The sequence below is a fragment of the Dreissena polymorpha genome, chromosome 1 (genome assembly GCF_020536995.1).
Source record: "Dreissena polymorpha isolate Duluth1 chromosome 1, UMN_Dpol_1.0, whole genome shotgun sequence".
NCBI classification, from domain to species: domain Eukaryota; kingdom Metazoa; phylum Mollusca; class Bivalvia; order Myida; family Dreissenidae; genus Dreissena; species Dreissena polymorpha.
In genome coordinates, this window is record NC_068355.1 from 147785210 (window position 1) to 147809782 (window position 24573).

The 24573-nt window shown below is 36.0% G+C and overlaps 1 protein-coding gene across 3 annotated transcripts in view; it reads right to left on the bottom strand.

Moving 5' to 3' along the window:
- Positions 1–24573, bottom strand: part of LOC127854850 (serine/threonine-protein kinase 36-like) — an 84717-nt gene that overhangs the window by 37267 nt on the left and 22877 nt on the right. For 2 of the 3 annotated variants that reach the window (XM_052389916.1, XM_052389917.1), the window contains 9 exons: positions 23396–23545; positions 16542–16762; positions 12419–12518; positions 12011–12108; positions 10679–10784; positions 7197–7347; positions 6512–6642; positions 4272–4295; positions 17–124 (listed from right to left, as the gene is read on the bottom strand). In XM_052389916.1, the coding sequence (XP_052245876.1) occupies positions 17–124; positions 4272–4295; positions 6512–6642; positions 7197–7347; positions 10679–10784; positions 12011–12108; positions 12419–12518; positions 16542–16762; positions 23396–23545 (1089 nt within the window). The remainder of the gene's footprint in view (positions 1–16; positions 125–4271; positions 4296–6511; positions 6643–7196; positions 7348–10678; positions 10785–12010; positions 12109–12418; positions 12519–16541; positions 16763–23395; positions 23546–24573) is intronic. The other variant, XM_052389922.1, reaches the window with a different exon arrangement.

The window sequence follows — 24573 nt, forward strand, 5'->3', positions numbered from 1 at the left end:
AGACCCTGTTGGTTACCTTGAGCATGTTGCTGCACTGGGGAGGGTGCCGTAGAATTATGAGGAAGTCATCTGTCAGCTTCTCATGTCCCTTTGACGCCATCTTGTCACCCAGGTAGTGGGCAATCTGGAATATACAGGTTCAGCATTTTAACTCAATAATACTCCATGGAGTCGCCAAAAAAACAAACACCAAATCAGTAGCTCCAACATTAATTGATGTTATTCCTTTAGTTTATCATAAGTGGATATTGAAAATGAGGTAAACATAATTTTTTATCAACATATAATAATAAAAACAAGAGCTGTCAGAGGACAGCGCGCTCGATTATTCTAGTGCTTGACAGCATAACGTAAGCCATCATGGAGAGGGGGGGGGATAATGTGGGTGTGTGATCATTTAATAAATGATCTTTGAATAATAAGAAAACAAAAATTTTTTTTTTTTTTTTTTGGGGGGGGGGGGGAGGGGTGTCAGGTCAGGGGGTGGGGGGAGAGGGGGGTATAATGTGGGTGTGTGATCGTTTAATAATAAGGGGTGGGGTGGGGGGGCGTGGGGGGGGGCGTGGGGGGGCGTGGGGGATGGTTTGGGTGGAGTGCATTGTGGTATGTCAGGTAAGTGTTGTTTTGTCAAACTTTAACATAGATTTATCAATAATATGCATATTCTAAGTATAAAAGTGGCCATAATTCTGTCAAAATGCTTGATACAGTTGTCTGCTCTTGTTTATAGGTTGGGGTCAAGATGGTAAACAAGTATGCAAAATATGAAAGCAATATGTCAAGGGACAATGAAAAAAATTGGGGTAGTACGCAAACTTTTACATTTGCACGCTCACGGAAATGCCAACGGCAACGCCGACGCCGGGGTGAGTAGGATAGCTCCACTATATATATTTCATATATAATAGTCTAGCTAAAAAATGTTACAAAATTTTAAACTTTAGTGTTACAGTTACTTCCATACATGTGCTAAAATGGTAAAAATAGTGTTTTTAAGGATTGAATCCATAAGCACACATCTACAAACTTAGTTAATCACAATCCTTAAACATTTCAAGTATGTATTGATCATTTGTTTGATGACAAAATGTTAGCAAACAATTCAAAACAGATCCAGATCATTAAAAATTCAACAACCCATAAATAAAGGCCCAAAGTCGCTCACCTGAGATACAAACCAACTGACCTCATCAGTGAAGCCCCAAGATATAATTACAACAAATGTTCTGACCCAGTTTCATGAAGAGTGAACTATAAATGTATCTTTTAGTGCTAACAAGGTTTTGCTATAGCCATATTAGCAGGGGTGTTGAGGCAAAGTCAGAGGGGAGGAAAATTCTGTCGACTGATTTTGACTATGCGAATGGTGCGCATAACGCAATGACAAACCTTAAAACAGACATTAAAATTAACAACTTCTTGGACTTCATAACAATATTTCTTTATAAAAACCTGTTAAAGTTAAACTTCACATTTAACATACAGAGGATGCAAATTAAACAGTATTTATTGTGATCAATAGCAGCAGTTCTTCAATGTATTGAATTACAGTAAATGGACTAAATATATCAAAGAAACATACTTGAGTGTTCTTCTTGTGTTAATGATGTATTAAACTGAGTTAAATTAATATATTTAATTTGTTTACCTTTCAGTATCTTGCATTTCACATCTTCAGTTCAATGCTATTTCAGTTAACTGAACAGCGTGACAAACATAATTAAGCAGAATATGCATATGAATCTGATTATACACAGATCCACTAACATATAAAGCAAATCATGTTTGTCTATTTGCATGTTCGAACGATACTCTTCTAAATTGTTTAACTTCGCGAGTAGACTGAACTCCAATTTGCAAATGCTGGTTTCCGTGACACAAATTCACTGTGCACATTTTTAAACAAAATATGTGTTGCTTGTATCTAAAACGTAGTCTTTTTCGTTGACAAACACATTTCATTATTCCTATCAAACTATATGATGTCAGTCGTTCATTCAATTGCTATTTGTCATTTCAATAATCTTAATGTTCGCTTCACAACGGCGCCATTTGCGAACGAATCGGCTTAGAAATACCAAACACATTATTAGAAACCAATTTTAATTGGAAGATTGGGAAACGACAGCCAATTATATCGCTCGTTTTAAAAATGCTTAGGCAGAACCTACCAGTGTAAAATGGGGAGAGATTTCGTGGCCCGCGGCTATTTCGGGCCGCTTATGAAATTCATCCGCGGAATCGGTAGTACCCACTCTCTGCCACATTTTTTTAAAGGAATTTATGCGATTCTCATAAGTGACCCACTAGACAACCCGATCTGCGGAATTATTGTCCCGATACGCGGAAATAAGGGGATCTGCGGAAAAATCACACCCCTGATTAGGATGAATTCCCCAATTCCTGGTGGCCATGTTGGTGGCCATGTTTGTTAACAGACCGGAACTATTTTCAAACTGAACCAAGATATCATTAAAACAAATGTTCTGACAAAGTGTTATGAAGATTGGACAATAAATGTGACTTTTGAGATTGTTAACAAGTTTTTACTATAGCAATTTAAGGAAAAATGCCCTGCCATGCTTTTCAACCAACCCAAACCATTTTCAATCTTGTCCAAGATATCATTTGACAAAGCTGCAGACCAAGTTTCATTAAGATAAGACAATAAATGTGGTCTCAAGAGTGTAAACAAGGTCTTACTATAGTAATATATAGCCAAATAAGGGGAAAAAGCCCCGCCCCATTGGGTCCATGTTTTACAAGAAACCGGAACCATTTTCAATCTCGTTCCAAGATATAATTAGAACAAATGTTCTGACCAAGTTTCATGAAGATTGAACAAAAAAATGTGACTTTTAGAATGTTATTCAGTTTTAACTATAGCCATATAAGGAAAAAGCCTCGCCCCACTGGCAGCCATGTTCTTCAACTAACAAAAAACATTTTCGAACTTGTCCAAGACATCATTGGGACAAATCTTCTGACCAAGTTTCATGAAGATTGGACAATTAATGTGGCCTCTAAAGTGTAAACAAGGTTTTGAATTGATTCAAGATATCATTAAAACAAATGCTCTGACCAAGTTTATAACAATTGGACAAAAAAAATGTTACTTTTAGAGAGTTAACAAGTTTTTACTATAGCCATAATAGGAAAAATGACCTGCCCCCTGGTGGCCATGTTTTTCAACCAACCTGAATCATTTTCAAACTTGTCCAAGATATAAAATGTTGGGACGAATCTTCTCACTTAGTTTCATAAAGATCTTACAATAAATGTGTTAACAAGGTTTTACTCTAGCAATATAAAGCCATATAAGGACAAATTCCCTGCCCCCTGGAGGACATGTTTTTCAAACAACCCTAATCATTTTGTGAACTCGTCCAAGATATCATTGAGACGAATCTTCTGATCATATTTCATGAAGATCGGACAATAAATGTGGCCTCTAGAGTGTTAACAAGGCAAATGTTGACGCCCCACGATGCACAATGCACGATGGACAAAAGGCTATCACAAAAGCTCACCATGAGCACATTGTGCTCTTTGTGAGCTTAAAATTGTATGAAATATTCTGATATTCTTGCAAAGTGCTTGATAAGCAAACTAAATTCATTATATCCCATAAATATACAGAAACAAGAATATTTCTATCTATAATTTTTAACATTTGTTACAATTAAAGAAAACAACAGCATACTACTGAAGCCTACATTTAAAACAATTATAATTGCTTTCAGACCAGAATGTGGAACATAGATAAAAATCAAGAAACTCAATTTATATATAAACAAGGTTAGCAATTTATGTGAATTGTATAGCAGGTGCATGAATGGTCATTATTGCATCCATAGCATATATCTGTTGGCTGCACTCATTATGGGTACATGAAGTATCATATATGAGCCTTGCTCCAGGGAAACTGAGCATAATGCATGTGAATAGTGTCTGTGGAATCTGCACAGGGTAATCAGGGTAATGTTTTCCACTTTCATGGTATTTTTCATTTTAAGGATGTCAAAGTCAATGTTGGCAGAAAGTGTCATCTTTTATTAGCCTTAGCAAAGGTCCCAGATCAGCCTGAGTGGACTGCACAGGCTAATTTGGGAAGATACTTTACAAACATGCATTAAGCTGTTTTCCCAGCGCGAGGCTCATATGCATGTAATGCCAGTCCATACTTTCAATTATGACACTTATTTTAACTGCAGTGTTTGAATTGCAGTGCAAAAGTGCCTGATACATGCACAGAAAGTGACTCTAAATACCCGCAGGCCGTATTCATGTCTCCGCTGAAATGAAGCAGTTGTCAGTAATATTGGAAACATTAATTTATACCTAAACCATAAGTACATACAGTACAGCCAACGCAGCACAAACATAATCCGCGGCTACGCCACGGCCAGAAATTTATTACGCGGCGGCCGTGTCGAGTGTTCACGCAGCGTATCGCCGAGGCACTCTGCATCGATCCGCGCAACGACGACGAGTCTGTTTTAACCTCGCGTACATCCACAGAGTAAATCCGCCGCATACGTAAGCGGCGGATTGAGTGAAAAGATATACACCTACATGTACATTTGTGTAGCATAGAAACCTAGATTTACGCTACTTTCATATTTATTATTTTCACGTTTTAATAAGCGATATGGCACGTAATGAACTTTAACAAATCATCGTTGAATAAATTACGCACAATGTTAATGTTTCGATTGATTCTGAAATGAGCTTTATTAAATTTGTAATCCGAAAAATGCTTCGGAATTTTGATGCTAATGAGACATTAACAAATTCTAGCTTCAAATAAACAGTGCTAAAATATCCTTTGTCTCCATAAAAAGCGCGTGAAAATTATGCAGACATTGACAACGTAGCATGGAAAATTTGGGTGTATTTTGTGTCGTATAAAAACATGTACATCACGTCAGTCGATTTATGCGTGTTCAGTGGGAAAAAAAACGCCCAAATTGGACGTTATTTCATCACATCTTTAAATAGTAACAAATGCCAAAATGTATTTGATACTTAAGAATAATTGCGAATGTGTGCGTATCTTGAGCACTTTTATCGTAAATATTTACCGGAATTTGCTTTAAAACTGGAATATACGGGATTATCGGGTAATGATAAGCGATATCAACTGTATAATATAAACAAAATGAAACTACTTTATATAGGCATTGTCAAACAATAGTTATAATAAGCTGATAATTAACAAAACAACAATTAAGTGTTGGTTATTGATGTGGCTTCAAACTGCTAATTGTCTCAGCTAAAATATAATAGCAAAAACAACAAGCAATTATAAATCCACCACCTGCTGGAGTCTTGACCACTCGTATGTGCCAAAACATAATTACGTGACATTGTTAATATGCTAATACATGTTGTCGTAAAAATTAGACCCAAAACAAATATGTTTGTTGATCGTTTAATATAAAGACAATTATCATACGGCGCAATAAACGCACACAAAGTAACTTAAAGAACTTTAGCCGATTCTAAAAATGACAATGGCATATGATTATTGGAATTTTATTAATACAAGCCCTTGATAATTGTATTTTGTTTTTATAAAGTCGATTTTTTTTATTTGCATTCTTTTAAAATAATAACTATTTCTATCTGGATGACAGCAATTTCTTTAGAAACGGGAATGCAATCACTAAAAACAAAACAACAGCATGCTTTTTTTATTAACTAGTTTATCTATTTTGAATCTGGGCACATTAAATTAATTATGATTTTAAATATTATTATTATTGTTCTTTTAAATTTCTTTGACTAACTAATCATTTTAAAAAGATTTTGATTTGAAGATGCGCATCGACTCGACGTCATGTCGCAGATCGGGGCTTTCCTCGGTATGTCTCGGCGGACAGATGCGAAGCTTCGCGTCGAAATGCGACTTGCCGCCGCATATTGACGCGGCTTCAATGGCCGACTCGGCATCAACTCGTTGCGCCTTGCCGCCGCGGATCGCGAAATATGTTTGGTCCGCGTTGGCTGTACTGTAGCTCTAGAGAACACTACTTCCTACTTTCTTACATAAAAAACAAATCAGATTAGCACATAAACGTTATACCAACTTTTTCTTGTAAATTGGATCTCAAGTGAAGGACTTGGGAAATGGAGGAATTAGAGAAACATGAGTTTGGTCTAGTCGTGAATATGTTCAATGCCCATCCCACTGTTTTGTCAACAAGGACTAAGGGCAAATAACTCAGTAAGTGTTAATATCTACAAGAATGCGCAGGCTGGTCTGCAGTTGCTCTGACCACATATGGCATAAAATATGTTTTCGCAAGCTGAAGCACATTTAACAAACAAATATCAAAGTTAACAGATACAATTTCCCAACAGCATGGCAAAATAGATTGCTTAATGAAATCAACCTTAAGCTCCAGAGCTGTCAGGATAGTGCTTATTATGGGTTTCAAGTGATCTTAGCTCAGATTACTGGCTGATCACCCAATACACTGAACACAGGCTATCAATGACTGCGTACCTTTCTGCGTCCGTTGGCCCCGTTGTCCATCTCTAGAGGGATATTGAGCATGGTGGCCAGGCAGGAGAGGGACAGGTGGGTCATGTTCTCATGGCGATCTACAGCCAGCTCCTCATTACCTTCAGCTAACTCTGTCAACACAGTCCAATTTACATTTTGGTACATAGCACAAAGCAAGTTAAATCACCACTATAAACAATAGCCATATTTTGAAGACAATTTCTTAAGCTACATAAGCATAAAACGTCAAGTTTAACTAATTTTAGAATTTCATGTTCCTTATTAAAGGCCTTGCTTACTTATTCTTTATTTGTACCCCCCTCATGCTAATTGAGGTTATTATATTCATATTTGCTGTTTATCAGTACTCTGCAGATGGGGATAAGAAGTTTCTTGCTAGACTAATACACTGAAGGGGACAGATTCTCCGATAATTGGGCAGGGGGGGGGGGGGGGGGATGAACCAGACATTCCTCCTTAAAATAGGCCCTAGGCATTTAAATATTATTCACATAAAGTGATTGTGACAAAAATACAACTCATGAAAATGTAATTTATGCTTCATTCACAAAAAAGATTTTTGAATGAATATTTCTTTGAGATTAATATTTAAAACCTTTAAGAAATTTCAATCTAAATATAGGCTACAAAGTGAAGACACGTAAGGAGTATGTAATCCACATACCGGTCAGTTTGTACAGTATGGCAGTGTCCGGCAGGGTGGCAGCCATGAGAGCGTCCAGTGCTGCTGTGTGCTTGCAGGACAGCATGGTGAAGTACTGGTCAGCCAGCTTCAACTTGTCTCTCTCCATGGCTTCACATGTGTACATTGCACACTGTAATAGGTGTCATGATAGGGAGTGACGTCTATTAAATATAATCTCATGGCCTAGCTACATTTTCATGATAGTAACAGATTACTTTCAAATTCAATCTCATTGTGTTCATGTTGGGTATTTAAGCTCTGTGTATCGATGGGCAACACTGATGTGGCCACAGTAAGGTGATCATAAACAGCTGCATGCAATCTAATTTTGCAAACATAAATAGTAACAACTTATGGAGAGATATAAACAAGAGGCCCATGAGGGCCTGAATCGCTCTACTGGCTGGAATCAATAAGGCTCAAGCTTTTGATAGTATGAACAATCTGAGTAAGTTTTAAATATACAGACCCAAAATGGGAAATTTATCGCATAAACAAGAAGAAACGTAGAATTTAAACTTCAAATGGCTCCTTTTCAACAATAAGTTTGACAAATTTTCTTCACTCTCAATGGGGTTCTGGCCCTTGATGATATAAAACATCCGTTGAAGTTTCAAAAGGATTGAACTTTATATGGAAACAAACAAGAAATGTGTTTGTCGGAAACACTATGTCCCCTTCAGCGCCGCTTTGATTTTTTGTTTGACCTTTGACCTTGAAGAATGACCTTGACCTTTCACTACTCAAAATGTGCAGCTCCATGAGATACACATACATGCCAAATATGAAGTTGCTATCTTCAATATTGCAAAAGTTATGGCAAAATGTTAAAGATTTTCTTCTTTTTTTCAAATTCAAGAGGTGATAATTCTGGACTTATAACTCCGATATTGCTCATTTTCAATAGGGTTTGACTCATCATTCAGATAAGACACTGTGCAGGTTGGGAAATGATTGGATGAAAACTGTGGACTTTATTGCGTAAACAAGCCTTATTTCACAATTTTCTCAAATTCAAGGGGATAAACAGGGACTACCCTACGGGCGACTATGAGCGATAATTTCGCTCTTACGCCCGTGATTTCGCCCTATGAGCCCAGAAAAGCTAAGATAAAGTCGCCCGCTATGTTTATTGTTTGTTGTTTATCTAACGGTGACACAATTTACCCCCCCCCTCATGGATCGTTAATTGACCGTGATAAAGCAGTCCCCTTAATATTGGTTGCTATAACAACACACTCGTGCCTCTTCGCGCGTGCCGCAAGTTGTCTACTGATTACGTGATAATTGATTGACCATCCGATAATTGCAGGTTTTTTGGTTAAAGAAAGTCGGCAAAAATAATTCAAGAAAAACAAACTTGATCAAAGGTTTATAAATACGTAGATCCACTATAAAGTCCAGCGAGTTTTGTCAGTTTGTTAATCCACCGAAAATTATGAGTAACACCCATCTAATAAAACTGGAATCACAGTTCATTTTTTATACTATAAGTCATAACACTACACATAAATATTGAGAAAACACATTTCCTCGATTAGATATAAATTATCCGAGTAGAATTAAATTGCTATGTCATGACCATCAACATTGCAAATGGCGGACGAATTGTAACATTACACCCGCGTTCAATTCAAAGCTGGCGATTCACATTACAAGTAATGGTGATTCAATAATGGAGAAAGCATTATCTGGGTTTAACAAACATTTGATAAGGTTTGTTAAACCAGATAGCAACAAGGAAAATTTTGATTATTAAATTAAACAGGTAAGGCATTCTTAAGTGAACATATTTCGGACATGTAAAGTATTCGGATAAACAGTAATAGATATACATGTAATAGATGTTCCATGCATTGTGTTTTGTTACAAAAGCAGTCATAGGGATGATGATAATATAATGATGATAAATATGTGATGAAAAGGTGCTACCGGAACAAATTATTAAATACTTAAATGTGTAAAATGACTTAAATGTGTTATGATGAAGAAGATTTTAGTGAAAATTTATTGTTTTTACAAATAAACATAGTATAATGATAGAAATAATAAAAGTTGTAAAATAAACACGCTTTGTTTTTGATATTGTTTGCACAAACGTCTCCCTGATTTTCCAAACTTCTCCCTGTTTCAGAACAAAGGAGAAGTCACTTCTCCCTATTTTTAAGGCCTAGGGTAGTCCCTGATATAATTCTGGACTTCTTCACTCTCAATGAGGTTCTGGTCCTTGATGATATAAAACATCTGTTGAAGTTTCAAAAGGATAGAACTTTATATGTAAACAAACAAGAAATGTGTTTGTCGGAAACACTATGTCCCCTTCTGCGCCGCTTTGATTTTTTTTTTACCTTTGACCTTGAAGGATGACCTTGACCTTTCACCACTCAAAATGTGCAGCTCCATGAGATACACATGCATGCCAAATATGAAGTTGCTATCTTCAATATTGCAAAAGTTATGGCAAAATGTTAAAGATTTTCATTATTTTCTCAAATTCAAGGGGAGATAATTCTGGACTTATAACTCCGATATTGCTCACTTTCAATAGGGTTCGAGTCCTCATTAATATAAAGACACTGAACACGTTTGAAAAGAATCGGATGAAAACTGTGGACTTTATCGCGTAAACAAGAAAAAGTCTAACGCACGCACGGACGGACGACGGAAACCACACCATGACATAAGCTCTTCAGGCCTTCTGCCAGTAGAGCTTAAAACAAGAGGGCCATGATAGCCCTGAGTCGCTCACCTTTTCATTAAGATCAGATGAAAACTATGACCTCTATTGTCTACACAAGATTTTTCTACAATTTTACCTAGTGACCTAGTTTCTGACCCCAGATGACCCAAATACAATCCCAATCCAGATTTCATCAAGATTAAGATTCTGGCCAAATTTTATTAAGATTGGATGAAAACTGTGACCTCTACTGTCTACACAAGTTTTTTTTTTATAACTTTGACCTAGTGACCTAGTTTTTGACCCTAGATGACCCAAATTTGATCCCAACCCAGATTTTAACAAGACAAACATTATGACCATATTTCATTAAGATCTGATGAAAACTGTGACCTCTATTGTCTACCCAAGGTTTTTCTATGATTTGACCTAGTGACCTAGTTTCTGACCCCAGATGACCCAAATACACTCCCAATCCAGATTTTATCAAGATAAACATTCTGACCAAATTTCATAAAGATTGGATGAAAACAGTGACCTCTACTGCCTACACAAACAAATTGTTGAGGGACACATTCACAACGGACGACGGACATCACACCATCACAAAAGCTCACCGTGTCACTTCGTGACAGGTGAGATTACAAAATGTTCAGGTGAGAATTCTGGGAAATGCATATGCCATTAAAGAAATGTTTCAATAAAAGAAAATACGAAGTTGGTTTGCCCTTGTTTTTAACTTATACATAAGTGATTGCTACAAATGAAACCAAAGCGTTACCAGGATGGACTGCTCCCTCAGCCGTAGATCTTCATCTACCTGTTGGTTCATCAGCTTAGGGAGAAGGGACATGAAGTTACCCATTGCATCCAGGAATTCCACAGCTCTGGGGAATAAAACATGGTACAATCACTTTGTCCATCATTACCAACTTAATTCTTAATTATAAAGTCGCGAATGTCAAAAATTGCAAAAATGGCATATTTGGTATCATCTTGTCGGGCTTGACAAACTCTACACAATGCAACAAACGGCATATGTGTACCTTTCTCTACTAAGGCACTATTGACCCCTCAACATTGGCAAAACGTGACAATTTTTCTATTCATTTTAATTCTAAAATCTTGAATGTCTTTGCGTAGGATTATATAAATAATGAAACGAAGTGATTTCCATAATCACGAAACTCAAAACTTTTCTTTCAAATTTTCGTTCAAAAGTCGCGAATGTAATTATTTATTAATATAACTTTTTTTTATTTTAAAAGCAATTGTCTTTAAATTTTGCAAATTGATTGATTGCATACATCTCAGCCACCTGTCAAAATTTCATAAAGATATCTTGTTTAATAATACATGATTTGTTATTTCAAAACTTTAGAAGCGATTTTCTCAAAATCACTTTTGGACTTTTGTGCATTTAGAATTAGTGCGACGATATAAGGTTTTGAGCAATGATTGCTGTAGGATTGTCATTTGCTGGTAACCTTTGTCTGTATTTAAGGACTTATTGTTAGATTGAAGAATAAAAAACATACTTTGATGCAAGCAAAAATACTTCAGAGTTTAAATATGAACAGGCTCAACATGATGCTTATGAGATAAATAACTTGTTCTTAATGAAGAATTTTGTAGTTAGAGCTGTTACATTCCAAGTCATATTAAACTGCATTATATTATTAGAACATTACAGTTTATAGGATATTCGTTATTTTTTGTTTACTTAAGTTGGAGACCTTTGGCATATCATAACATGAAAGTTACTGTAAGTACCCAATGCTTATAAAATTAAAATGTAATTTGCTTCTAGCAAGTGAAAGTACTTATATGTGTCTTGTTCTGAGAAAACTGGGCTTAATGCATGTGCATAAAGTGTCATCCCAGATTAGCCTGTGCAGTCCGCACAGGCTAATCAGGGATGACACTTTCCACTTTTATGGTATTTTTCTTTGAAAGGAAGTCCCTTCTTACCGAAAATCTTGTTTAGGCCGAAAGTGTTGTCCCTGATTAGCCTGTGCAGACTGCACAGGCTAATCTGGGACGACACTTTATGCACATGCATTAAGCCCAGTTTTCTCAGAACGCAGCTCATATCGTAAGTGTTTGTGCTTACATCTGTTTGTCGACATGATCTGTCCAGCTGATCTCACTGGCAAAGTAGGCGTTGAGGGCTATCACGAGATCTACCAGGATCTGCTGACACCACGGTTGCTAGTATGAGAACAAACTAAGGACATCAATTCGGTGGAAAAAACAGCTCAATATATATTTCACTTCAAATTATAAATGTGTTCATGTTAGAAGGTCCAACACCTATATAATACACCAGACAAATGGAAAGGTATTTTACTAATGCTCAATGTTATTATAAAACAAACATTTATTTTATTTTTTTTGGGGGGATCGTTATTGTTGCATTGATTTCTCACAAGTTATTTTGATGTTTTCAAATTACTATACACCAAATGCAGATACTGTACATACAAAATACCATGCCAAACATTCCCCAGGCTGTACTGACCTGTTTCACCTTGGACTTGTCCAGGATATCAGAGAGAAGTTTCAAAGGCATCTTAGGAAGGTTCACTGCCCTGATTGCACTCACTATCAGCTCGACATCACTATACACAACACAAACAATAGTATTGACAATGTACGAAATGTAGCAACAATAAACTTAATTGTATTCTTTCTGGTGGTTTATAGGGAAATATCAGTGACTTCAATTTGGTATTTCAATGTTAAAAAAAGTAAAAAAACACGGAACATATTCTTGAAAAAATGCGGAATGACTTAATTATTTTGACGTCATAACTTTATGCTTTCACGAAATTCTCCTGTAACCAAACAGACAAAAAGCTTTAAATAATAAATAAAAAAATTGCTTGCAAAAATATAAATTTCTTTGATAACTTGAGAATTAAAATCAATAATCTACTGAAGAAACAACAAAATCTCTATATATTCTGGTATGGAGTTGTGAATCAGTTTCGAAACAATCAAGTGGATTTTTTAAAATATTAAATTTTGTAAGTTCTGAAAGAAAACATCAACACTTTGTACTTTGACATGCATTTTGTGTGTCATTTTATTCAGATATAGCTTAAAATTTACCATAAAAACAATTACATACTTGGCAACACAACACTGAATGAAAATGTATCAACAACACAATATAATAAGAAGAGTAAGCCTACATTTTCACACCTTCAAGACATGCCACATATATGTAAATGTATTTTTAACACAAATGTAAATTCAAAGTCATGGGCCTATCCAATTTACATTTGAGAATATAAATTGCAAACAGATTTGTTGTTTGAATTAAAAAGTTATTTTCTTTGTAAAAACACTCATGTCATCAAATCACCACATAGCAAAGCACAGCACTCAAAAATAACATTAAATTCATCTATATCCAATTTACACATATAACTAAAAAAAAACATAAAATATAAAAAACATATAAAATTATACAGAATATAACTACAGACCAACTATTTCCAAAATGATGATATATGTATTGTTGCAAATGGAATATAGTCATTAAACATATTGGTTACAAACACAATACATGTAATTACATAGAGGGCCTTAGTCCCATATGCATTCACCTGAGACCCCAAGGAACTTATCTGTTCTGAGCATTTACCGTAGTATTCACAAGGTTTCATAATAGAATCATACTGCCCCAGCTACAGGCAGCCATATTTTTAAACAAACCAAATTCATTTTTGAATTTAGCTTATGAAGCACCTTTTGCCTCTAGAGAATCCCCCTTTTTTTAATTTCACCCCATGAGACCCAGTTTCAAACTTTGACAAAATATCATAGGGAATAATGCTTTGACCAAGTTTCTTGACAATTGGGCAATAAATATGGCATCTATAATGTTCAAAATCGTTTTCTTCAATTTTACCTTAAGACTTGAACCCAACCCGGTTTCATATCCAGCCGAGACATAATTGTGACAAATGTTGTGACAAAAAAAACATGAAGATTTAGCAATGAATGTAGCTTTTAGTGTACCAACGCTCTTCCTATTATTTGATCTACTGACCTTGGTTTTTTAACCCATGTGACCCATGCAAAAATATTAAATAAAAATCTATAGTGTTCACAAGCTCTTCGATAATTTGACCCAGAGGCGTACTGTAGTATTACATCCGAATTGACCCAGTATAACACTCACCTGAGATATTATTGGACAAATGTTTTGACAACGTTTCATAAAGATAATGCAATAAATGTGGCTTCTAGAGTGTAAACAAGTTTTTCCTTTAATATTAAAGACCTAGTTTTTAACACCATGTTTTTCATTCTTTATTAAATTAAGCTTTAAAATTATTTATAACAAATAATAAAAAACTTAAACAATTGCTGCACCCAAGTTAAAATAGCATATTATCCACAGTAGCCTTTTAACAATGCTTATTACCTTCCTTTAACTTCCCTGAAATGATATTAAATTATTAAAAACCTGAATCACTAATTTGAATATTTCAACCATTCTAGGCAGCCAGAACAAAACGTATACAATTCAAGATTAACAAGAAGACTACAGTCCAACCCCTACTTCCGGTCACCCCTCATCGCCGGTCACCCCGTGTAGGCAGCCGGTCTGTGCCGCGACCGCCGATAAACACTTTATAATGCACCCCTCTTAAGCGGTAACCCCGTTTCTCCGGCCAGCGGCCAGCAATTTTGCATCCCAAATGTTAAATTTCCCCCATATGAGTGGTCACGCGCAAGTAAGTCAGTCATGTACATTGGCAAAATTACACAGACGCAACGGCGAAAAAATCGATACGTACTTCCAGTCTGCGGATTAGGCTCTGTAGTACTGAAGCGTGATGTGTGATTAACATTTTGACAGCCAGTTTGCAAATTGCAATTAATTAGCGGCGGATTATCGGGTTAAAAGCAATATGCGACCGTTTGATCTTTTTGTTTCCGCACGTGCGAATATCACCTATTATTACTGGAAAGGAGATTCTTAATTTATAATTAATTATTTGTAGCTCATATTTATGACAATTATCGGCTAATTAAATGTTAAAAAGAACAACGAAACATTTAACCGAAATCAACTGATCTACATGTTCTCTGTGCTACAAAGATTTTATCCAAAAATCAATACACGCATGCTTTCGAACCATGGGTATGGCGTGACATTGTACATTGGTGCATAATTTTCGCGCTCTTTTGTCGGGACAAAGGAAATACATGATGCTAGAATTTGTAAACGTCTCGTTAACATTAAACAATCGGGAGTGTGTTTCGGATTAGAAATTATTATTCTCATTTGGGAATAAAACAAAACATTTATATTTGTTTTATATTTACAATGATTTCAATATTAATTTTGATAAAACCCTTTACGCGGCGAAAAAATGTTTTTATAATAGTATGCATGAAAAGCACGATTACCAGGAGGATTACACCTGGTTGCTATTATCAGTCTCTTAAGTAACTGGCCACGATTTTATCGTGAAGGAGATCACTGTCGGGACCAATTCGTGCGGTAGGTATTCAAAGCCATAAAACTGCAATAAACCGACTAAATTATCGATTTATAGTGACACGGGAGTTATTCACGCATAACTGATTCACAACTGTTCCCATCTTGAGTGCATTGGGGTCATACAACGCGCATTGTGTAAACAATGAATCATGAGAATGATTCTTTTTCATTGACTTGATTCTGATGATGCTGATATTGATGATGATTAGAGAGATGAATAGAATATTTTTTTGAATGAAAATGTTGTTTTATAGCTGATTTTAGAAAGAAAGAAATAAAATTATTTTAAGTATATACATTGTTTAGTACATGTACACATATTTACCATTTTGTTTATAAAAAAATTGAACAGTTGGCCATGCACTCATCAACTCCAGACTCCCTATGACCCAACCCCCTCTTTAGAGGCCACCCCGCTTAAGCAGCCAATTTGGCTGTTTCCCTTGACTGGCTGCTTAAGAGGGGTTGGACTGTACATCTAAAAGTCTATTATAAAGGAACTAAGTTTGTACTGTTAAACTTCCTCTTCTATCATCAACTAAATGTTTTCCATAAACTTTGATACATTATACCCATCAGCTATATTGACAAATAGTTTCTATTTAAAGTGGTTTTATTAAAATGTAACTAGGTTACTGTAACAGCTAACTATTCATGTGCATACATGTTAAATTTGCGCTTTCTGAGATCAGGGGCTTTGAAAGGGGATTGGTAATAGATTTTTTAACATAAAATAGTTTTTAAAATTAATTTTAGCCACAAAGATACAAATACAAAAGCAACATAATGACCGTAAGCAATTTCATCATTTGCGTTTGTGTGAAAAGTTCTGTTACTTTTTTGTATCTGGACCATTAAGTATGAACATTTTCAATTCATTAATCAGTCAACTATTACTTTAAAGAAGCAATCGATTTCAAAGAAGAACCATTTGTACATTTTTTTAAAACGTTTTGTTTTTCTAGCTAATAATAATAATAGGTTATATTAAAAAAATAACTATTAATTGAATTAAATGTCTACCAAACCTTCTCTCTAAAGGTTTTTGTTATCACACAAGAAGACTCAAAAGGTGCATATTTCTGGTCCAACAGGCTTAGACACACTATTGTAGACTCACCATTTTAGCGTGACCAAGTTTGTGATGACCCTGAGGACTGTACGTAGCCTAGCTGCTCCCTCTAGCATCCCGTCCAGGACCTGGGCAGAACTCGACTCCACACGAGCGGTCAATTTGGAGAGGAATTTCTTGTCTGTGAGAAGCTTTAAAGCTGACTCTGGTTCACCATCGGCATCAGTGACGTCAATCAGACCTTGCCATTCATCATCACTGTCTACTTCCTGTTCATGTTATATGAAGTAGTGTACCACGAGAAATAAAACAAAATGTGCCGATATGCACTGGTAGCTCAGATAAGTCTCAGTAACTGTTTTACCAGCCATTACTCTGACAAAGTAATTGAGTGACAATCACTGTGTAAACATACATATACAATGTATCTATTGTAAAAGCCAAGACGCCTACAAATACAATACTTGTACAGTTGAACCCCATTAATTCCTAGACATTGGTCATCATCAATGTTTCAATGTGTCAAGCTGTTAAACAACTGATACACGCAGAGCACAACGTATAGTGTTATCTTGCACAATAAACCAAGGCCACAGTAATGCAACAAGCAAATTAAGATTGTAAATAATAACTTAGATTTAAACAAGAATAAAATGTATTGGTAGCCTTTGATTTAAACCCAGACAAGTATAATGTCTGAAAATAAACAAGAGCACTGCATTATAGGTGTCAACGCTCGGCTGCGGGTGCAGTTTTGAATAAATGAAAGATTGTCAGATTATTTTTTTTTTTTTTAGAGGTCACAGTGACCTTGACCTTTGACCTAGTGACCCAAAAATGGGTGTGGCGTGTAGAACTCATCAAGGTGCATCTACATATGAAGTTTCAAAGTAGTATTTGGAAGCACTTTGATTTTAGAGACAAATGTCAAGGTTTTAGCACGACGCGGACGGCAGACTCCCGACGCCGAGATGGCTATGACAATACCTCGGGTTTTCTCTGAAAACAGCCGAGCTAATAAAATTACTAACTGCAGAGTGAGTATAGTTCAAATTACTTGTAATTTTAACCATATGAAGCAAATAGATGATGATAATTTTTCAAAATCTTTCTATGATAAAGAAATGTTTTTATTGTACAAGTGTAAATTAGTGTGCACACATAAAAATGCATGCTATTAGTCACATCCAATCGTTATATTTTGCAGTAGAAATTCCACTGGAAGGCTTACATAAAATAAAGAATATATAACAGTATATTAAAAAGGTAAATATTGAAAAATGAAATAAGTGGGCACCGGATGGAGCAGTAAAATACACTTAATTACATGATAAGTATATTGAATGAGACTGAAAATAGAAATATGTCACTGATACCTCCACAACGCATGTTTAAATACAGACGAGTGCACTACATATTATGTAATTTGCAAACGCACACACGGCTATAATTCAGCCAAATCTTGTTGCATTCACTAATCCTTTCTTTAAAGACCCCAATACATTCAAGTCATTAAATTGTAAAAGTTTGAGCAAGGCTCAACAAGTAGCTAAAGAGGAGTTAAAAACATAAAATTTTCTGACTTTTTAATTATAAAGTGAAAAAAAAGGAATTATTTTAACTAAAATCAACCCAGGAAAAATTCCTTTCTTTTCGATCATCTACACATTAAGGTTATTCGAAGGAGAAAGTTTGAGCCAGGTCAACCAAGTAGTTAAAGAGGAGTTCATAACACAAACACTAGCTTTGGGAAATACAAACAAGTGTCATGATTAATTCCTCCACTCTGGTGGCGCCATAACACAATAGGCAAAGAGATATTCATGGTTTCCAAATTAAGAATTAGCACATCAGCATTACTCATAATTCAATAAAGTTTTAGCCAAAGATTATTTACAGATTTTCATGCATGATGTATTGATGTTAAAGTTTTAAACATAATATATACACTTAAAGCCTGCTTAGAAAAATCAACAGCAGTCCCCTAAGAGATGAATGTTATCCGAGTAAGAACCGGTTCAGAATAAATTTAATTTACATAGCTTAAGTACTTTTTAGCTATTGCACAAGGCATTTTGTTTTCAATAATTTCTGCAACCATACAACCCCAATTTGGTCTCACAAAATAAAATGAAACAAGTGTTCCACGGTCGGAGACATATGCCCCCCCCCCCAACAGAGCTTTGAACTAGTAACCCCAATTTCAATAGGGGTCATCTACTGTCCAAGGCCAATAAACATGTGATGTATCAAGCCAATCTTTCAATTTGTAGAGTTATTGATAGAAAACAATTTTCACACTTATAAGGACAGTGACCTTGACATTTGACCTAGTGACCCCAATTTTGATAGGGATCATCTACTGTCCAAGGTCAATGCGCACGGGAAGTATCAAGCCAATCAGTTGATTGGTTGACAAGTTATTGATATGCGCATGGGCAGTATCAAGCCAATCGGTCAATTGGTTGACACGTTATTCATCGGAAACAATTTTCACGTTTAGTATGATAGGGACCTTGACCTTTGACCTAGTGACCCCAATTTCAATAGGGGTCATCTTCTGTTTAAGGCAAATGCACATGTAAGTATCAAGACAATCGGTCAATTTGTTGACGAGTTATTGATCGGAAACGATTTTCACACTTAATGTGATAGTAACCTTGATCTTTCACCTAGTGACCCCAATTTTAATAGGGGTCATCTACTGTCTAAGGCCAATACATATGTGAAGTATCAGGCCAACTGGTTGACAAGTTATTGATTAGAAACGATTTTCACACTAAGTGTGATAGTGACCTTGACCTTTGACCTAGTGACCCCAATGTCAATAGGGGTCAGCTACTGTCCAAGGCCAATGCAAGTGTAAAGTATCAAGCCAATCAGTCAATTCGTTGACAAGTTATGGATCGGAAACGATTTTCACACTTAGTGTGATAGTGACCTTGACCTTTGACCTAGTGACCTCAATTTCAATAGGGGTCATCTACTGTCCAAGGCTAATGCACATGTGAAGTATCAAGCCAATCGGTCGATTCCTTGAAAAGTTTTTGATCGGAAACCACTTAGTGTGATAGCAACCTTGACCTAATGACCTCAATTTCAATGGGGTCATCTAATGTCCAAGGCCAATGCACATGTAAAATATCAAGCCAATCGGTCAATACGTTGACAAGTTATTGATCGGAATAATATTTTCACTCTTAGTGTGATAGTGACCTTGACCTTTAACCTAGTGTTCCCAATTTCAATAGAGGTCATCTACTGTCCAATGCCAATGCACATGTGAAGTATCAAGCCAATCGGTCGATTCGTTGACAAGTTATTGATCGGAAACGATTTTCACTCTTAGTACGATAGTGACCTTGACCTTTGACCAAGTGACCCCAATTTCAATACGGTCATCTACTGACCAAGGCCAATGCACATGTGAAGTATCAAGCCAATCGGTCAATTCGTTGACAAGTTATGGATCGGAAACGAACTGGTCTACCAACATTCAGACTGGTCTACCGGCAGTTCATTTTCACACTTAGTGATAGTGGCCTTGACCTTTGACCTAGTGACCCCAATTTCAAAAGGGGTCAGCTACTGTCCAAGGCCAATGCAGGTGTAAAGTATCAAGCCAATCAGTCAATTTGTTGACGAGTTATGGATCAGAAACAAACTGGTCTACCGACAGACATCCAGCAAAACAATATTCCCTTTCTTCTTTGAAGAGGGGCATAATAACGTTCATAATTACCAAACTGCCCTCTATTAAAAACAAGAAATCGTCGGAGACGGGTGATGCTCCCCAAATTTTTTTTGTCACAATATTGCACTATATATATTCAGATAAAAGGAAACGTCTTGAGGGGCATAACTTTGGACAAAATAATACGATGGATGGTTTAGCAACTTTAAAATTTCAAAGAGCCATAACTCTCTTAATAAATCATCTAACCAGAACCCACAAATAACATGCGCATCTCCTCAAGGTAGTTAAGCTTCCCATAAAGCTTCATTTAATTCCAGTCAGTAGTTGGGGAGAAATAGCCCAGGCAAGAATTGCACTATATGTACAGTTTATAGAAAATTTCAAAGGGCCATCACTCTGTGAAAAATCATCCGACCATAACTGGCTGATAATATGCACATCTCCTATTGGTAGTGAAGCTTCCCATAAAGTTTCATTGAATTCCCGTTATAAGTTGCTGAGAAATAGCTCGGACAAGAATTGCACTATATGTTCAATGAACAATTTCAAAGGGCCATAACTCTGTGAAAAATCATTCGACAAGAACCGGCTGATAATATGCACATCTCCTCTTTAAAGTGAAGCTTCCCTTAAAGTTTCATTGAATTCCAGTTATTAGTTGCTGAGAAATAGCCCGGACAAGAATTGCACTATATGTACAGTTAATGGAAAATTTCAAAGGGCCATAACTGTGTAAAAAATCATCTGACCAGAACCCGCTTATAATATGCACATCTCCTCTTGGTAGTAAAGCTTCCCATAAAGTTTCATTGAATTCCGGTCATTAGTTGCTGAGAAATAGCCCGGACAAAAATTGTGCACGGACAGACGGACACACGGAAACACGCACGGACAGACGACAAAGCTCAAGTACGTTTCGATTCCCAGCAGGATCCTTATTTAGGTTATAACCTATTTATGAAACTATAGTGTCCACAATTTTCATCTGATTAAACTAACAAAGATACAGAGAATATTCCCCATGTGGCCCTCTATCATACATCGAGTTTTGTCACCTTAGTTTTAGCACTTTTTGAGTTATCACAGAATCCAGATTTTTTGGACGTACAAGCATGCAGACTGACATACAAACACAATGAAAAAATGTGTATATTCCTAATATGGCCCAGATTGCAGTTTTTCCCATACTTCTGTAACCATAGAAAAAAACTTATCTGAAGAAAAACTCAAATACTGTTAATATATCCCATATGGACCTCTATCCACCTACTGAGTTTTATGAATCTAGCTAATATACGTTTTGAGTTATTGCAGGATACAGATTTTAGATTAAAATTATTTCTGAGACTTTAGCATCTGTATCATAGCAACAACAATTTCAGTCTGATGGAAATAATGAAATAGCTTGCATATTCCCCATATAGCCCTCTATCCACACACCAATTTTCACCTGCCTTGAGTACTTTTTAAAATAAACGCAAGATCAAGACTTAAGTTTCAATTATTGATGTAACAATAGCAGCCACTATTTTGTTAAACACAACAAGTATAATAACATACATATTTCGACCTATCGACCCCTATCCACACACTAAGTTTCATCAACGTAGTTTAAATGCTTTCAGAGATATGGCAAGATCCTTATTTGGACGGACTGGGGACTAAACCTAAAGTTTCCTTTGGTTACACAAGTAGGGGATAAAAACTACAATATACCATGGAGTTAGATTAGAAACCACAATACAATGACTACCATTATTTCTATGATCGGAAAAGGGTACATTTCATTCCAGAATTAGAAAAAGAATTACCTTATCATTACCCTGAACAAACAATAAGCATAGTATCATAGATGTTGTTGAACAGAACATGAAAGCAATGATGTTGGACAGTGCTTCAAAAAATAGGGAGATTTAATAAACAAGCAAATTTATGCAACAAGCCATAGACAGCTTAGATAAATGGGATTTGTTTTTTTAATGGTACATATAATTTTTATAATTTATAATAACACAATATGCTTTTGTACTTTGTATATAAATATTCAGTCTTTCTATCTATGAATTAGTAATGAGGGGCACTAAACTTTCTTTTATATCATAAGATTCTATTTACAAACCAATGAAATGATACAACAGAAAAATCATGCAAACTTTGTTGTTGTTTTCCAGCTCTAGGAAAAAGGGACTTGATGCATGTGCGTTAATTGTCATCCTAGATGAGCCTAATAACAAACAACACTTTTTTGCTTTGCTGTTATCTTTTCATTAACAGGTCTTCTTTAGCAACAAGAGCACCGCATAACGGGTGCCACGCTCGGCTGCGAAAGCTTGTCAGATTTTTTTTTTTTTAGAGGTCACAGTGACCTTGACCTTTGACCTAGTGACCCAAAACTGGATGTGGCGTGTAGAACTTATCAAGGTGCATCTACATGTGAAGTTTCAAAGTTGTAGGTGGAAGCACTTTGATTTTAGAGCCAATGTAAAGGTTTTAGCACGACGCCTACGGCGGACGACACGACGAGCTGGCTATGACAATACCTCGGGTTTTCTCCGAAAACAGCTGAGCTAAAAATCTAGTTTAGATTAGTGTTGTGCACAGGAAAATCTTGGAGCTTGCATTAAGACAAGATTTGGAGTAATTGACTCCAAAATTTGGCCTTAAAATTGGAGTCATGGAATTATCAAAAGGATCCAAAACCATCCTTAGAACTTGTAATAGACAACATTTGAACGTGAGAACCTCCAATTTTTTTTACCAAACAGTTCAGAGCTTATAGTTTAAAAAAACAAACACACAACATGGGTAAAAAACAAGACTTACATTAAATGAAAATCTGTTAAAATTTTAGTGTTTTTGTTTATAATCCATTTCATAAGGGGTGATTAATACTGTCAAAACAATTTAATACGAGGCAAGGAGGTTTCATCTAATTTTAATGTTAATGAGAGCCCTGGCATGAACTTTAACTCTTTCAGTGCAGGAACTGAATTTTGAAGGCCTTTGCAAACAGTTTGGATCCATATGAGACACCACAGAACGTGGCGTCTCATCAGGATCCAAACTGTTTGCTATTCTGATAGTATTCTTTAAAAAAAAAATCGAAAAAAATGCTATTTTTAGAAATTCAGCAGACGACATTTTAGCAGACGACAAATTTCCTAGAATGCAAAGGGTTAAACCGACTTCAATGCTATCCAGTTACCTCTCCATCCAGCTTCACGTTTTCAATGTTCTTGGTAGGCTGCTTGTCCGAAGACTTGCGTATGGTGCGTCTGCCCTCGATCTCAATACTCGGGTACTCTTTCTCATAGTCCTTGCTGATGCGATCAGTACGAGGGGTGGGGTCAGCATTCTGTGAATGGAAGGGACTCCACAATGGGAGAGATATAAGAAAAACACACTACCCTTATCCTGTGGACACAAGCCTTTGAAATTCATTTCATAGATGAATTAAACTGAGTTTCTCCATGCTGCCATGTTTTTCAATGGACTGGAACCAGTTTTGAACTCTATAGAGATATGACTGGGACAAATATTCTTAACAAGTTTTATGAAAATTGGATAATAAATATGACCTTAAGAGCATTAAAAAAGTTAAACTATAGATATATATGTAAAACTGCTCATTGTGGCCATGTTTTTCACTGGACCAGAACCATTTTCAAACTCGGTCCAGATAACTTAGGAACATCTGCTCTTGGGGACAAAATGTGACTGATCACAAGCTTTTTTAATTACCCCATTATGATCTTGTTTGTGACCCCCACCTAGTTTGTGACCAAGTAAAAAACTTGGACGAGATATAACTGGGACAAATGGTGATTTGGCAATGAATGTGGTCCCTGATGTTTTCAAAAAGTAAATGTTATCAGGCACAATGAATGGCAGATAAAAGGTGATCACCAAGCTTATAACATGGGCACTTTGTGCTCTGGTGAGATAATAAAACTCAAAATGTGGTATTTCTTTGCTCAGATAAATGATGCAGAAACTAAATACTATACTATTTAAATGAAACAATACATGTATTCACTTTCCTTAAACAAGTTGTATCAATTATCAGTTTCCTTTCTAGAACAAGGAATTGCACGTTTCTCCCTGTTTTTCCAAAGATTGCGCACATTTCCAGCATATGTGCGAGAAAAAATCACATGCTTGATTATCAATGAGTATTTTTTAAAGATCAACGTGAAATCGACTTGACCAAAACGGTTTAGAGGTGATTTACAATCTTTTGTCATTTGCATGATTGTATCTCTTTATGAAACATAAAAGCCTGGCGTCTTTGTGTGGAAAGTCAACATGAGCGTCAGCATGCGTAGGCAGTCATTCCTGCACTAAAATCCTGAAGGCAATGCATGACTTAATTGCCATAAGTGC